This window comes from Bemisia tabaci, chromosome 4 (genome assembly GCF_918797505.1).
Source record: "Bemisia tabaci chromosome 4, PGI_BMITA_v3".
In the NCBI taxonomy this organism is placed as follows: Eukaryota; Metazoa; Arthropoda; class Insecta; order Hemiptera; family Aleyrodidae; genus Bemisia; species Bemisia tabaci.
In genome coordinates, this window is record NC_092796.1 from 12,083,804 (window position 1) to 12,098,069 (window position 14,266).

The 14,266-nt window shown below is 40.9% G+C and overlaps 1 protein-coding gene across 1 annotated transcript in view; it reads right to left on the bottom strand.

Annotated features, from left to right (window-relative positions):
- Positions 1-2,155: 2,155 nt before the first annotated feature.
- Positions 2,156-14,266, bottom strand: part of Hmx (H6 family homeobox) — a 45,196-nt gene continuing 33,085 nt past the window's right edge. The window contains exons 3-4 of the mRNA XM_019046019.2: positions 6,585-7,036; positions 2,156-5,733 (exon numbers count right to left, since the gene is read on the bottom strand). Coding sequence (XP_018901564.2) covers positions 5,248-5,733; positions 6,585-7,036 — 938 coding nt within the window. The 3' untranslated portion in view covers positions 2,156-5,247. The remainder of the gene's footprint in view (positions 5,734-6,584; positions 7,037-14,266) is intronic.

Below are 14,266 nucleotides of genomic sequence, written 5' to 3' on the forward strand. Positions count from 1 at the left end.
GAAGTTTCTATTAATATTATTCCGGCTGGCAAGATTCCAGTTGAGAGGTTATTAAAAGTCAATTGGCATCGGTTGAGATTTTTTTAAAAAAAAATTGATTTGATTAGATCGTGATCTTGTAAGATTTCTCAAATTATATCTCGTCACCATTGAATTATAATTAAATTATTTGGAAAAGGAAGAAATGAATGAATAGAACTGGAGTATGGTCGAGTTTGCCTTGAATGTTGGGTCGAACGTTAAATTGACTCGTTCTCATTATCGATATGGTATTACTGAGTATTCTAATTTTTATGTGTGCATTATTTTATGTCCACTCAGTAGTTTATGTGTGCATTATTTTAAGTGTATGATTTGTTTCCAATTTTTCCCCATCAATGAGGAACGAGTGGCCCATTTAACCCTGGTAAAAATTGGCTGCCGGAGCTGTGTTTCAAAATACTATACGAATTTTTGTAACCGGCTATAGAAAGCGATAGAAAATCATATGACTGGCTATAGAAAGTGAAGAAAATCATACAGCCGGGCTATGCAAAGCGATAAAAAAATATATAGCCGGGCTATACAGTTTATATATCGCCTGACCATACCTTTATCGCCACCGGTTACAGAAGGCTTTAAGAAATTCTTTAGCCGGCCATATGTAGAAGCCATAAGAAATCTTATGGTCGGCTATAGGTCTATGGTATTTTTGAACACAGATCCTATGGCCAATTTTTACCAGGGTCACCGAGTCATCGTCCACACATCATGACTAAATTTTGTCAAGCATTCGTCACTTTTTGCTCTTAATCCAATTGGATTAAGGTCTAAAGGATTAAGAATATTATAATCTTGATCCGTATCACTCCTAAAATTCTGAAAATTCGAGCAATGAATTCTACAATCCAGACGCAAACATCGTGCTTTCCGTAATCGCAGGACGTTTCATCCAAATGGGCTGTGGGAGGTATCCCCGCATCCATCGATGAGCGGGTCGGCTCCACGCAGGGTCGCAGGGCGCGAGGGGTGACAATCGACGCGGTTACATTAATAAATATAGAGGACATGAGACGCGAGACCACACCCAAAGGGCTCAGCTCGCTCCTCCCCTCACCCCGGTCGCCACCCAAAAACCCCGACGCTCCGAGGTGGGGCTTGCTATCGCACCCTTTGTCTCCCTTCGACAGGGACCTATGCGCACAACGGACCTCGCTCCGAAGAGAAATTAAGTACATGTCTACACTCTTGATTCCGATTAAATCGGTTTCTGGTATTGAAGTAAGTCCATGAAACCACATTTTTCACTGTTTGCAAGTTACACTGAAAAAAAAAAAAAAAAAAAAAAAAAAAAAAAAAAAAAAAAAAACACATCGGATCTAGAGTCCAGACTCTTAAAAACATTGAAAAGAAAAAACACTCTTGATTCAATCAGATTTAAGCTGAAATTAAGAACCAAGCCTCTTAATTTGAGCGGTTTTCCTTTCGATTTAAGCTTAAATCTGATTAATCAAGAGTCCTTTTTCTTGTCAATGTTTTCTAGAGTCTGGACTCTAGATCCAATGTGGTTTTTTTTTCAGTGAATGAAATATTTTTTCCGGTAGGAACATTTTTGATACCCATTTAGGCTAAAATATATTTTTGGAGCTGCACCTTTTTCATGAAAGTGATGGGAAATTAAGATCTTTTTTCATAGTTGTAAAATTGGGTAAACATGAGTTTTAAAGGTTTTATCTCGCTTTTTCGTTATTTAAGTTGAGCAAAGAGATACGATTCTTAGAAATAGACAACAATTTAGACGTTTCGATCTGCTACATGTTTATGTACCTTTCAGAAGGCCAGTAAAACGTCCTGATTGTCTAAAGAATGAGTTTAAACAGCTTAATATGATTTTGTGCCAATGGAAGTCACCCAGTCACTTCACCAACTGGCAAATCCATGCCTTCAACACGACGATTCCTTAAAACAGATTGTTTTACAAAATAATTTTCTGAGGGTGGATCTTTTAAATATGCAGTTAAAAAGCTTTCTAAATAAAACGAATCTAAAGCAGAGCTCTATAATTAGCATGACCATGGTAAATTTTGTGTGTAAAAGTCTTGATTTTATAAAGTCGGAGCCTCCTGCTTCCACTAAAATGAAGTAAATAAATAATGCAAACAACAAAGTTCGTATGCTCCATATAAATCAATGAATTTATTATTATTTTTCCTTTTTTCACCAACAGAGAGAATAGTGGCTTAATGTATTTATTTACGCAAGAATCTTTCTTGGATTAACAAGTGTTGACATCTTTGCCCAGTACAAACAATGGAAAAAATTCAGCTTAAAGCAGGAAACAAAATACACTTTTACAAATTATGTAACGTTACAAGAAAACTAAATACAGCGGTAAATTATCACTGAATTATTCACTATGCAAGACAACTTAATCGAAGAATTCGTTCTAATAATTGCACCTCCACGTAATTACAAGGTTACCTTATATTACACGGTATTTATTTATTTACACTTTTTTCTTAATTATATACTTACATTATTTTGTACATTTTAAATTGGCAAATGAAGAGTCAAACATTTATTCGAGATAAAAAATTTTCAATGTGCAAATTAATTTTGCAATATTCCAAAGATTTACCCATGAATCCTCACCATATTTTTTTGCGAACTGAAAAAAGTTCAAGTTTGATGAATCGTCACTCATATTGTATGTGCTTTACAAAGGCCTTAAAAAGGTTCCGCGCAACATCCTACAGGTTCGATGCACATAAAGGAAGGTAAACAACTACAGCATGATTGGAATTGATTGTAATAAACATTTTCATCGGTTTTATCTTTACCATAGATAATATGTAAGAGAGGATGGGAACGGTGATAATAGATTTAGGCAGTTTTCGGAGCAAATGAATCAACCAAATGCAACCCATTCAAATGAATGTTAAAATAGGCTAATTGTAAGTTCAGTAAAAAAAAATTTCTGGATTTAATAATTAGTGATCTCGTTAAAGGGTGAGGTTGAGGAAAAGTCCACTTTTTGGACTTTTCCGTCAAACAAGCACAAACACGTAAAAAACGAGAGTAAGAAAAACGATATTCTGAGTCAAATGACCGAATTATGAGTGGAATTAACATGGGCGTACCTAGGTCATTTTGCTAGGGGGGTATGGAATACCCCCCCCCCCCCGGCCCAGTGGGGCTCCGGGGAGAATGTTTTGAAATTTTTACTCCATTTGGACGCATTTTGAGGCTTCCGTGATGAAAATTTTATAGAAAATACTAACTGAATGAACACGGTGTATTCATTCTAAGACTCCACGATTCTACATAAAAAGAGATGATCATCCTCGACAAAGGTTTTTTTCCTGCAACGTCCAAAATTTGGAGGGGGGGGGGCAGCTGATACTATTTTCAATTCTAGAAGAGGGCAATCCCTCCCTGGACCCCCCTTCGCTCGCCCATGGGAATTTATGTTGTTAATACCGCATCGCGTGATATTAAATCAGTGACTGCTTCCAACTCTGGCAACGCTACTTGAAAAGGTGCTGGTGGGGTCAAAGGCTCACATTTACATGAGTTTTGTCTCGCGGTGATTGCATTAGGCAGCATTGCAACGGTTTCCTCTTCATCGTGGTGATTGGCTTTTTGCAATGCTGCCAAATACAATAAATAAAAAATCCCCTACAATCATATTTAGAAAGAACGTGGAATAATTAACCGCAAATTGATGTAAACCAGTTAGTTAAATTTGTACTTTTTGTGCTTACTACCACTGTTAATAAGTTATACGCGTTATTTTCCCTAGAAAATCTTCAATCGCAGATACCACAGGTCATCGGGTAAATCTCTGTAGTGATGACCTAAAATTTTGCAATGTTGCTCAGATCGTATAACTTGGTGTATCATTTGAGACTGAACAATTTGGAGGCCATATGAATTTTCATCTTCCAAAATGGCCTTTTTATGTCGCTTTTCTATAAAAACAATTTACGTTTATGTTCCTAAAAGTTGTCAAAATTATATTTGAACCTCCACAGTCTTAAAGTTACACCAAGCTTATGTAGCGTTTTTCGAAAGAATGGTTCAATTAGCATTTCTGACGCCGAAAACAGTACACCTATGCAAATTAACTTACGCGCACCATCAAGTTGAACATAATAAATGCCAACATAAAATAGCGGATTGAATTTAACATTAATAATAGTATTTATGTAAGTATAGAGCTTATCAAAATGAATGAGATACTATAAAAAGTTAATTGCGTATTTACAGTTTTACAGCAGTTATATCTACCTATGAGGCTCACTTTCTATATTTACAGTTTGGAGTAGGAAGAAGTGACTAGAATGATGAAAAAATACAAGTGTCAGCACAAGATGGGCGCCTATTTTTATGCTAGACGCCATAACAAATGAGTTTGGAGACTTTATTTAGAGAGGACACAAGCTCAAGAAATAAGTCGAGTCATAAATGCACATTTTTAGGTATTGCAACGAATGAAGCGGTTACACCCACGTTATACGATATTAGTGATCATTCCGCAGTTTGATCCGAATCATTCTTATTGAATTTGCGGTAAAATAGGGGAAAAGAAAAAGAAAAATTTGGTTCGAATAACGTCCTCCTAAAACAGATCTCCACCGGATGAACAAAGTTTCGAGTCGCTAAGTACCACCACAAAGGCAGGAGGTCGGATTGTGGATCATCGGCAAGTAAGGTGAGTAGCATCAAGCAAAAGGTATCAAGGTTTGGTAAATCGAGAAACTAGGAGTTCGTTCGTTAAAGACAATAGGCAGAATACATAGACTCTCAAAATTATTATCAGTCCAAAATTTGAATTTTACCGAATATTGCGGCACCAAACCTTTGAATCTATAGGAGGGATGGTTAATTATTAAATGGACTTCTTTCTGTCAAACGGAACTAAGCGCCAATCTGAGTTCCTTTTGAGGAATTTAGAGTGCTGGATAGCGCGTTCTGTCAAACGGAACTAAGCGCCATGGAAAAGCATTGGAGTATAGGACGGAACGAGCCCGACGCCCGATTCCGCCGCCAATCCAAGCCCCCAGCTACCTTCCTCCTCCGATGACGCTTAGTTCCGTTTCACAGAAATACGTTCAAATTGAGTTTCCACTAATTTTAAACATTCCATGACCCTTAAAGCCTATCAGATAGGTTTCCAAAATGCCATCATATGAAATTTTGCATCTCATGACCTATGCTACCAGAATGACCCAAAGAGAGACCTGACGAAGCCAAGCCTCGGGGCGATTAAACAAGACTGGGGAGTGGAGGTCGCGAGGCAACCGGGCTCATCGTGGATTGTATGGCGTGGAGAGTCGGGTGATGGTGGTGGAAGTAGAGGGACGAGTAGGTGGAGGTGGGCGGCGAGGTGCTGAGGTGGAGAGCGCCGGGACCGCTGGAGGTCGTGATGGGCTGCATGATGGAGTGCGCGCTGGAGGTGACCGGCTGTATGATGGAGTGGAGCTGCGTGGAGGCGGCGAGTCCGGTGCCGGGGCTGGTGGCGCTCGGCGCAGACTCGTGGTAGAGGATCGGGACGCGGACAAGTCGCTGGGCGGCGTGCGCCATGTTGGCCGCCTCCAGCTCCGCGGCCAGCTGCCGCTTCCACTTGTTCCGCCGGTTCTGGAACCAGATCTTCACCTGCGTCTCCGTCAGATGCAAGGAGGCGGCCAGCCCGGCTCTCTCCGAGCTCGACAGGTAGCGTTTCATGTCGAATGTCGACTCCAGCTGGAACACCTGCGGACAGAGCATTATGACTTAGTTTTGGTAGACAATCTCCAGTGAGCATGACTTTTAAGCAAAGTATGACGATATCGAGGTGGTCTTCGACATTGCCTGCTTAAGAAGACTGGTTTCACCATTTTAAAGGAGTTAAAGGGCAATATCTAGGGAGGATCTCTACCATGACAGATTCCTGTGGCGAGTGGGCGTCGCAGAGCGTCCTAGCGCGCCGTAAAAGCGGCTTATGGCCCTCGGCGCGGCGGTCGGCATGTAACACATATTAGCGCCTACAAGAATGCATGAATACTTCACGCATAGCGTCAAACACAGTAAGGTCAGCAGCGGTCGCCGCGTAACGCATAGCGCCTACAAGACTGCATGAATACCTCACGCATTGCGTCAAATACAGTGCGTTCGGCAGCGGTCGGCGTGAAAGGCATAGCGCCTACAAGATTGTAGGGATACTTCACGCATTGCGCCAAACAAAGTGCGATCAGCACGGCGCGGCGGTGGAAGTTAAAATTATTGAACCACATTTATGATTGTTCTTTCATAATTTTTTCGTTCATTTCTCATTAACAGGAGGCATTGTCCACACAGAGACAGGTTTACGGAACTTGACTTTCCCGCCAAGTTCCGTGAATTTTCGCTAGTAGTGTTGACAGGGCTTCCGTAAAAAATGTATCCAACACGAGTAAACGCGTCTCATGCATCCCTCTCCCTCCGGCACGTTCACTTGACGGTTTTTATTGATGTTTCAAAACGAATGAGATGGGGGCGGCAAAATACAGGCGTACAAGTAGGTAAATCTGGCCCTGTCACCCCCCCCCCCCCCTCTATACTAATTTTTAGATGAATGTGCCTACCTGACTCCGCGAGAAGACGGTTCGGGTTTTCTTCTTCCTCTTGCTGCTGTTGAGGTTGTTGTTTTTGCTATCATCACCCTCCTCCTCGTCGCAATCATCAGCATCTTCGTCGGCCATGCCGCTGTCTTCCAGTGCCCGCTTGCTGAAGACCATCCGCCTCTGCTGCGGACTGAACCCGCTTAAGCTCCGCGCTAGGAAGTTGCTCGAGTTCTGGCTGAGGTACGGCGTCCCGCCTCCTCCTCCGCCTCCGCCGCCTCCGCTCTCGGAGTGCTTGAGCGGGGAGCCCGGTCGGAAGAGGGCGGCTCCCGACGGGGACTTGGAGCCCTCGCGCGCCTCCTTCGTGTCGGTGCCCTTCTCGCTGGAGGCGTCTTTCGCGGCCGCCGCGTCGGCTGCGCTCAGACTCTGCGGCGAGCACGGCCTGCTCGCGTCCTCGTTCGTCGTTACCGAGCCACCTGCGAACAAACGACAGGAAGATATTTCAGAATACAGTTGGAGTGGAGTAGGTGTGGATAACAACCATGCAGGCCGATTATTGAAATTGACAGACAAAGCGATGGACAAAGAGGAGAAATAGAAACCAAAAACAAGGGGGGGGGGGGACGGGAAACAAGGATAAAATACACAGTTAAAAGAGCCAAGACGTTTCGAGTCAAAACTAAGTCATTTTCAGCCGGAAATGTTACGATAAAAGTTTTAAAAAAACGATGAAAAACCTGAGCCTTACATGGTGGTGGCCGGGATCTGAGAAAAATAATCATCAAAGAAGAGAAAAAGGATACGGTTGGATTCTATTGGGTAGACCAAAGATGCTATAAATTGTGTGTAGCATTCAAACCCTTACGTATTCAATCCAATATCGGGTAAAACATGAGCAAAAACTCTGACTCTAAATCTGAGAGAGCATAATTATTATTCAGGTCTGATTATATTGATCATCGACATTCGACATAAGCAAAAAGAGCTTCATGACAAAGACGGATCGTAATGAAATATTTCAGGATCAGACCGGGAGATTCCACTGAGCTTGTGTGACGGTAGAGGAGATGGGATTCTTACGCCTTCAATCAGGAGTGATACCAACCCACGTCATCAAGTAAAAAGGGTCGGATCATGTATCATCACGGGTGCGTACAACGCCCACTGCCAAGGCTGCCTAAGTTAGGATTTTCAAGATATTTTCAGGCATGCATGATAAACCAGTATCAACTTATAGATAACTTATAGCTCAATGGTTGAATGGTTGGATTATTGAAATTTATCAACAAAGCGATAGACAAAGAAGTCAAGTTGAAAATACAGCGATCCTATTGGTTGCTAAGGACAAAGGAGATAAGTAGGTAATAGACAAACTAACGGCAACCTCATGAGACCATATTTAGTCCATCATTTTCTCCCTTAGTCTATAGGAGCCACCTATTTCAACCAATCGAATCGCTTCATATACTCCTTCTTTGTCTAAAGCTTTGTCTATCAATTTCAATAATCAGCCCGCAGGTCTAATTTGACATTTTCGGGGCTGTCCAACGAAAAAATTTCCTTGAAACATTTTTCTACGCTCACAGTATCATCAATAACTCAATTTTGAGATCTAGTTAACTTCAGTCCTTTTTCTAAGCGCAGTCATGTACTTAAAGAAAGATGCTTCCTCGGTTGAATTGAGCATTGACGGTTTCCTTCCGCCGAGACGGTGTGGCGTCTTCAAAAGAAATCGTGTACAGGACCATTCTAAGCTCTATTCGAGGTGTGGAACCATCATGCGAAGTTGTGTCGACAGGGAAGCTCGCGGCTTCGAGGCTTCTGAACTCGACGTTTGGGGAGGGAAAGGCGGTTGGATTACGCGAGAGAGGCAAGTTAAGCGTTAACGATTTTATCGATTTGGCCCAACTTGAGGGAAGCGTTAAATCTTGCGCTCTAATCTCTGCCGTGCGTTGCCACGCGTTTATAGTGAAAAACTGTGGATGTTGACTTAGAAAATAGGAATAAACAATTTTCATCGTTGTCATTTAAAATGGAACGATGGAAGGAGAGACTTTCAGGACTATGTCAGAAATATCAACCCTCCCCCCTTTTCTAGCCATGTTTTTGGAGAACTTTCTGAAAATTGTATCAAAATTAGGCTATATTTAAAGCTTTTTGATACCTAATTCAAGTGTTTGGTAAAAGTTTCACTTCGGGTTAAAACATGCATATTTTGATAATATAGAAATGCAATTATTTGACTGTCCAGCGAGAACGTATGCCCAAATATGCGCTAAAAAGGACCCTACAACAAAACGGCCAAATCGGCCTAAACACGGAATCGTACGATTTTCTCAGGGATGATAGAGGGTCTTCCCAGACACTCAAAACTGGTCATATTTTTTGCCTAACCCCCAGGGAAAAGGGGGGAGAGGGGGTCAAAGTCAAAACCTTTAAATTAGCATAACTTCTCAACGGTTTGTCGTAGAAAGATGATCTTGGTGTCAAAATTTCCAGAAAAATGAGAGCTTTCAGAATATATGTATGAAATTAATTAAATTTTAAAATTTGACCCACTTTTGGGGCATTTTACAAGGTCCCCCTTTCGTAAATTTTCGTTTTTTGAGATTTTCGGTTGTTCGGTTCGCACGGATTAAGACAAAAACAATTTCAAATGAAAGTAGAGCGTTTAAGCTTTAAAACAAGCCCAAGATGATCTTGGGGAAACGATTAGAAGCGGAGTTATGAGTCTTCAAAGTTGACGCGGCGCGCGGGAACCTTGTATGTTCCGAGTCTCAAGGTCACCTGCGCGTCCCGGATTGCCTGCAGGTTGCAAGTTTTTGTGTTTTTATGCTTCTGTAGGTCATTTTTAATGTAAATCATTCAATGAAGATAGAATAATCGAAATTTTTTAATTTTACGGGAGGAGCGAGAGGGGGCTTAGAGTATCAACCATTATGTCCATCATACCTCATTAAACATTTGCTGACGATGACGATTCTGCTCTTATAATTTAGAGGAAACCATGGACCCTCAGTTCAAATGTACATATGCTCCATACAGAACTGAACCATTTAGAAATTATAACCCATTGATGCCAAATTTTGGGGTACCCCTAATTTTAAATTTTTTTAATTGAGCTAATAAGCTACAGCGCTTGACGGAACTCACATGGTAAAGCCACATAGTTTCTCGTAGAAGCAGACGAGCTTTGAGCTTCAAAACAAGTCTTAGTTATTCTTGAGGGGGCTACTTGAAACGCAGTTAAAATTTTTTGACGTTAATGAGGTGTACCTCGCCCGAGGCCCATTGTGTAAAATTAAAAAAATTCTGATTATTCTATCTTCATTGAATGATTTACATTAAAAATGACCTACAGAAGCATAAAAACACAAAAACTTGCAACCTGCAGGCAATCCGGGGCGCGCAGGTGACCTTGAGACTCGGAACATACAAGGTTCCCGCGCACCGCGTCAACTTTGAAGACTCATAACTCCGCTTCTAATCGTTTTCCCAAGATCATCTTGGGCTTGTTTTAAAGCTTAAACGCTCTACTTTCATTTGAAATTGTTTTTGTCTTAATCCGTGCGAACCGAACAACCGAAAATCTCAAAAAACGAAAATTTACGAAAGGGGGACCTTGTAAAATGCCCCAAAAGTGGGTCAAATTTTAAAATTTAATTAATTTCATACATATATTCTGAAAGCTCTCATTTTTCTGGAAATTTTGACACCAAGATCATCTTTCTACGACAAACCGTTGAGAAGTTATGCTAATTTAAAGGTTTTGACTTTGACCCCCTCTCCCCCCTTTTCCCTGGGGGTTAGGCAAAAAATATGACCAGTTTTGAGTGTCTGGGAAGACCCTCTATCATCCCTGAGAAAATCGTACGATTCCGTGTTTAGGCCGATTTGGCCGTTTTGTTGTAGGGTCCTTTAAAGCACTGCACAGCAGATTATCTTTCAAGTCGATGTAATAATCATGATAGAGGTTACTCTCATTATAATGTTTCAATTTAACCGCATCTAAATCAATGCTTCAAGGTCTTGTTAAATGAACAATTTTTTTGGAAGCTCTTGAAGGGAAGCTCTCACAATGTAAGGGATGAGGGGAGAAAATAATTCATGATTGCGCAATTAAATTGGGGGTGCTTCAAAAGTATTCAATGAGCTTACTGCATTGTATGTGTCAGCAATCGAAGCGTTGGGTGCAGAAAGGGAATTTCTCGGTTGTGGTGTTTCAGGATCTCTACTGTTAATCTATATTCCAGAGAGGAAAGTATTGGATGAGTTTTCTGAAATTTTTATTTTTCAGCATTGTAAAATCACAAAGAAAATCCAGTAAAAGTTTTAACGAATTCCATGCACTTGATTTATTTATAGTGGATGCAACGTTAACGGAGATCCTGAGACATACCGCGACCAAGAAATGTCCTTTCTGAACCCAGCACTTCAATTTCCTCTATTCTACATTATCAGAAGCATACATGCTTTATTCCACCGAGAAAAACAATTCCTATCATGAACATGAGGCCAAAATTAAGAAGCGATATTCCAGAGGAAAGTCCATAGAGCAAAGCCGTTTAGTTTCCCCTACAGTGAGGAGTGGTATGCAAAATCTCAGCAACACCTGATGGCGCTAACCAGGTTTCCGATGTCCACTCTTCGAATGCTGATTAATCTGTACAAACAGAGCAATGTGGCAACAGAGCACGCGAGATAGCTGTGGAGGTCTCAAATCGTTGTTTTGATGGATGTCGGGTTTTTGGTGAGTTGGCGAGTTGGGTGGTGAGCTTGGAGCCGGCAACAGTAAACGATATAAAATAAGGAAGCGGTTGCTTGGACTTTTGAAAGGCTTCGAAAGTTGCACCAATTCAAGCTACTTTGTCTACTTTATACGGCTGCACCCCTCCTCAGATGTCAGATTGCTAGCAATTAATGTACTCAGCCCTGTGTTTTGGTATCATGAATTCACCATTTTCCTCGCAACAGATAATTCTCAATAGAGCTAGAGTCCCTTTATACCCAGAGTTAAGACAACTCGATTATCAGCTGACTGGCAGCCGGCCTTTGCTGGCCATGGAGGCCGAAACGAGTGCACCCAAACGAACGATATTGAGGGATAAGGATCAGGAATCCTGCGAGGTCTGTCACACAAAAACAACAACATCAACAAATTGATCAATTAAAAAGAAAATGAGATTGGTTTGTGAATAATTTCTTAATCTATTTTCATTTTGGACCTATGGAAATAACAATTTACTCTTGATAAACCACAATTAGGTAATATTTTCATTATTCTTGTTCACATTCGAGGTACCGCCATCTTGGTGCACTCGTTTCGGCCTCCATGAGCGAGAACCAATCAGAATTGGATTTTTTTTTTTAGGCCACTTTCAGCCCAACCAAAAGTGAGTTGTCTTAACTCTGGGTATAAAGGGACTCTAAATAGAGCAAACTCGTGCGACTGTGGTTTCAAGAAACTGATAAACCAATGACGCAAATTTGAAATGCTCGTATAAAATTAGTGAAAAAAACCAGAAGACATACTACTTCTAGATATTCTATTAAGTGCAATCGAAGAATAAGCTATTAGGAACAGTTTGCGCCGTTCTGAAGAAACGGATTTTCAAGATATTTTCAGGCATGCATGATAAACCAGTATCAACTTATAGATAACTTATAGCTCAATGGTTGAATGGTTGGATTATTGAAATTTATCAATAAAGCGATAGACAAAGAAGTCAAGTTGAAAATACAGCGATCCTATTGGTTGCTAAGGACAAAGGAGATAAGTAGGTAATAGACAAACTAACGGCAACCTCATGAGACCATATTTAGTCCATCATTTTCTCCCTTAGTCTATAGGAGCCACCTATTTCAACCAATCGAATCGCTTCATATACTCCTTCTTTGTCTAAAGCTTTGTCTATCAATTTCAATAATCAGCCCGCAGGTCTAATTTGACATTTTCGGGGCTGTCCAACGAAAAAATTTCCTTGAAACATTTTTCTACGCTCACAGTATCATCAATAACTCAATTTTGAGATCTAGTTAACTTCAGTCCTTTTTCTAAGCGCAGTCATGTACTTAAAGAAAGATGCTTCCTCGGTTGAATTGAGCATTGACGGTTTCCTTCCGCCGAGACGGTGTGGCGTCTTCAAAAGAAATCGTGCACAGGACCATTCTAAGCTCTATTCGAGGTGTGGAACCATCATGCGAAGTTGTGTCGACAGGGAAGCTCGCGGCTTCGAGGCTTCTGAACTCGACGTTTGGGGAGGGAAAGGCGGTTGGATTACGCGAGAGAGGCAAGTTAAGCGTTAACGATTTTATCGATTTGGCCCAACTTGAGGGAAGCGTTAAATCTTGCGCTCTAATCTCTGCCGTGCGTTGCCACGCGTTTATAGTGAAAAACTGTGGATGTTGACTTAGAAAATAGGAATAAACAATTTTCATCGTTGTCATTTAAAATGGAACGATGGAAGGAGAGACTTTCAGGACTATGTCAGAAATATCAACCCTCCCCCCTTTTCTAGCCATGTTTTTGGAGAACTTTCTGAAAATTGTATCAAAATTAGGCTATATTTAAAGCTTTTTGATACCTAATTCAAGTGTTTGGTAAAAGTTTCACTTCGGGTTAAAACATGCATATTTTGATAATATAGAAATGCAATTATTTGACTGTCCAGCGAGAACGTATGCCCAAATATGCGCTAAAAAGGACCCTACAACAAAACGGCCAAATCGGCCTAAACACGGAATCGTACGATTTTCTCAGGGATGATAGAGGGTCTTCCCAGACACTCAAAACTGGTCATATTTTTTGCCTAACCCCCAGGGAAAAGGGGGGAGAGGGGGTCAAAGTCAAAACCTTTAAATTAGCATAACTTCTCAACGGTTTGTCGTAGAAAGATGATCTTGGTGTCAAAATTTCCAGAAAAATGAGAGCTTTCAGAATATATGTATGAAATTAATTAAATTTTAAAATTTGACCCACTTTTGGGGCATTTTACAAGGTCCCCCTTTCGTAAATTTTCGTTTTTTGAGATTTTCGGTTGTTCGGTTCGCACGGATTAAGACAAAAACAATTTCAAATGAAAGTAGAGCGTTTAAGCTTTAAAACAAGCCCAAGATGATCTTGGGGAAACGATTAGAAGCGGAGTTATGAGTCTTCAAAGTTGACGCGGCGCGCGGGAACCTTGTATGTTCCGAGTCTCAAGGTCACCTGCGCGTCCCGGATTGCCTGCAGGTTGCAAGTTTTTTGTGTTTTTATGCTTCTGTAGGTCATTTTTAATGTAAATCATTCAATGAAGATAGAATAATCGAAATTTTTTAATTTTATGGGAGGAGCGAGAGGGGGCTTAGAGTATCAACCATTATGTCCATCATACCTCATTAAACATTTGCTGACGATGACGATTCTGCTCTTATAATTTAGAGGAAACCATGGACCCTCAGTTCAAATGTACATATGCTCCATACAGAACTGAACCATTTAGAAATTATAACCCATTGATGCCAAATTTTGGGGTACCCCTAATTTTAAATTTTTTTAATTGAGCTAATAAGCTACAGCGCTTGACGGAACTCACATGGTAAAGCCACATAGTTTCTCGTAGAAGCAGACGAGCTTTGAGCTTCAAAACAAGTCTTAGTTATTCTTGAGGGGGCTACTTGAAACGCAGTTAAAATTTTTTGACGTTAATGAGGTGTACCTCGCCCGA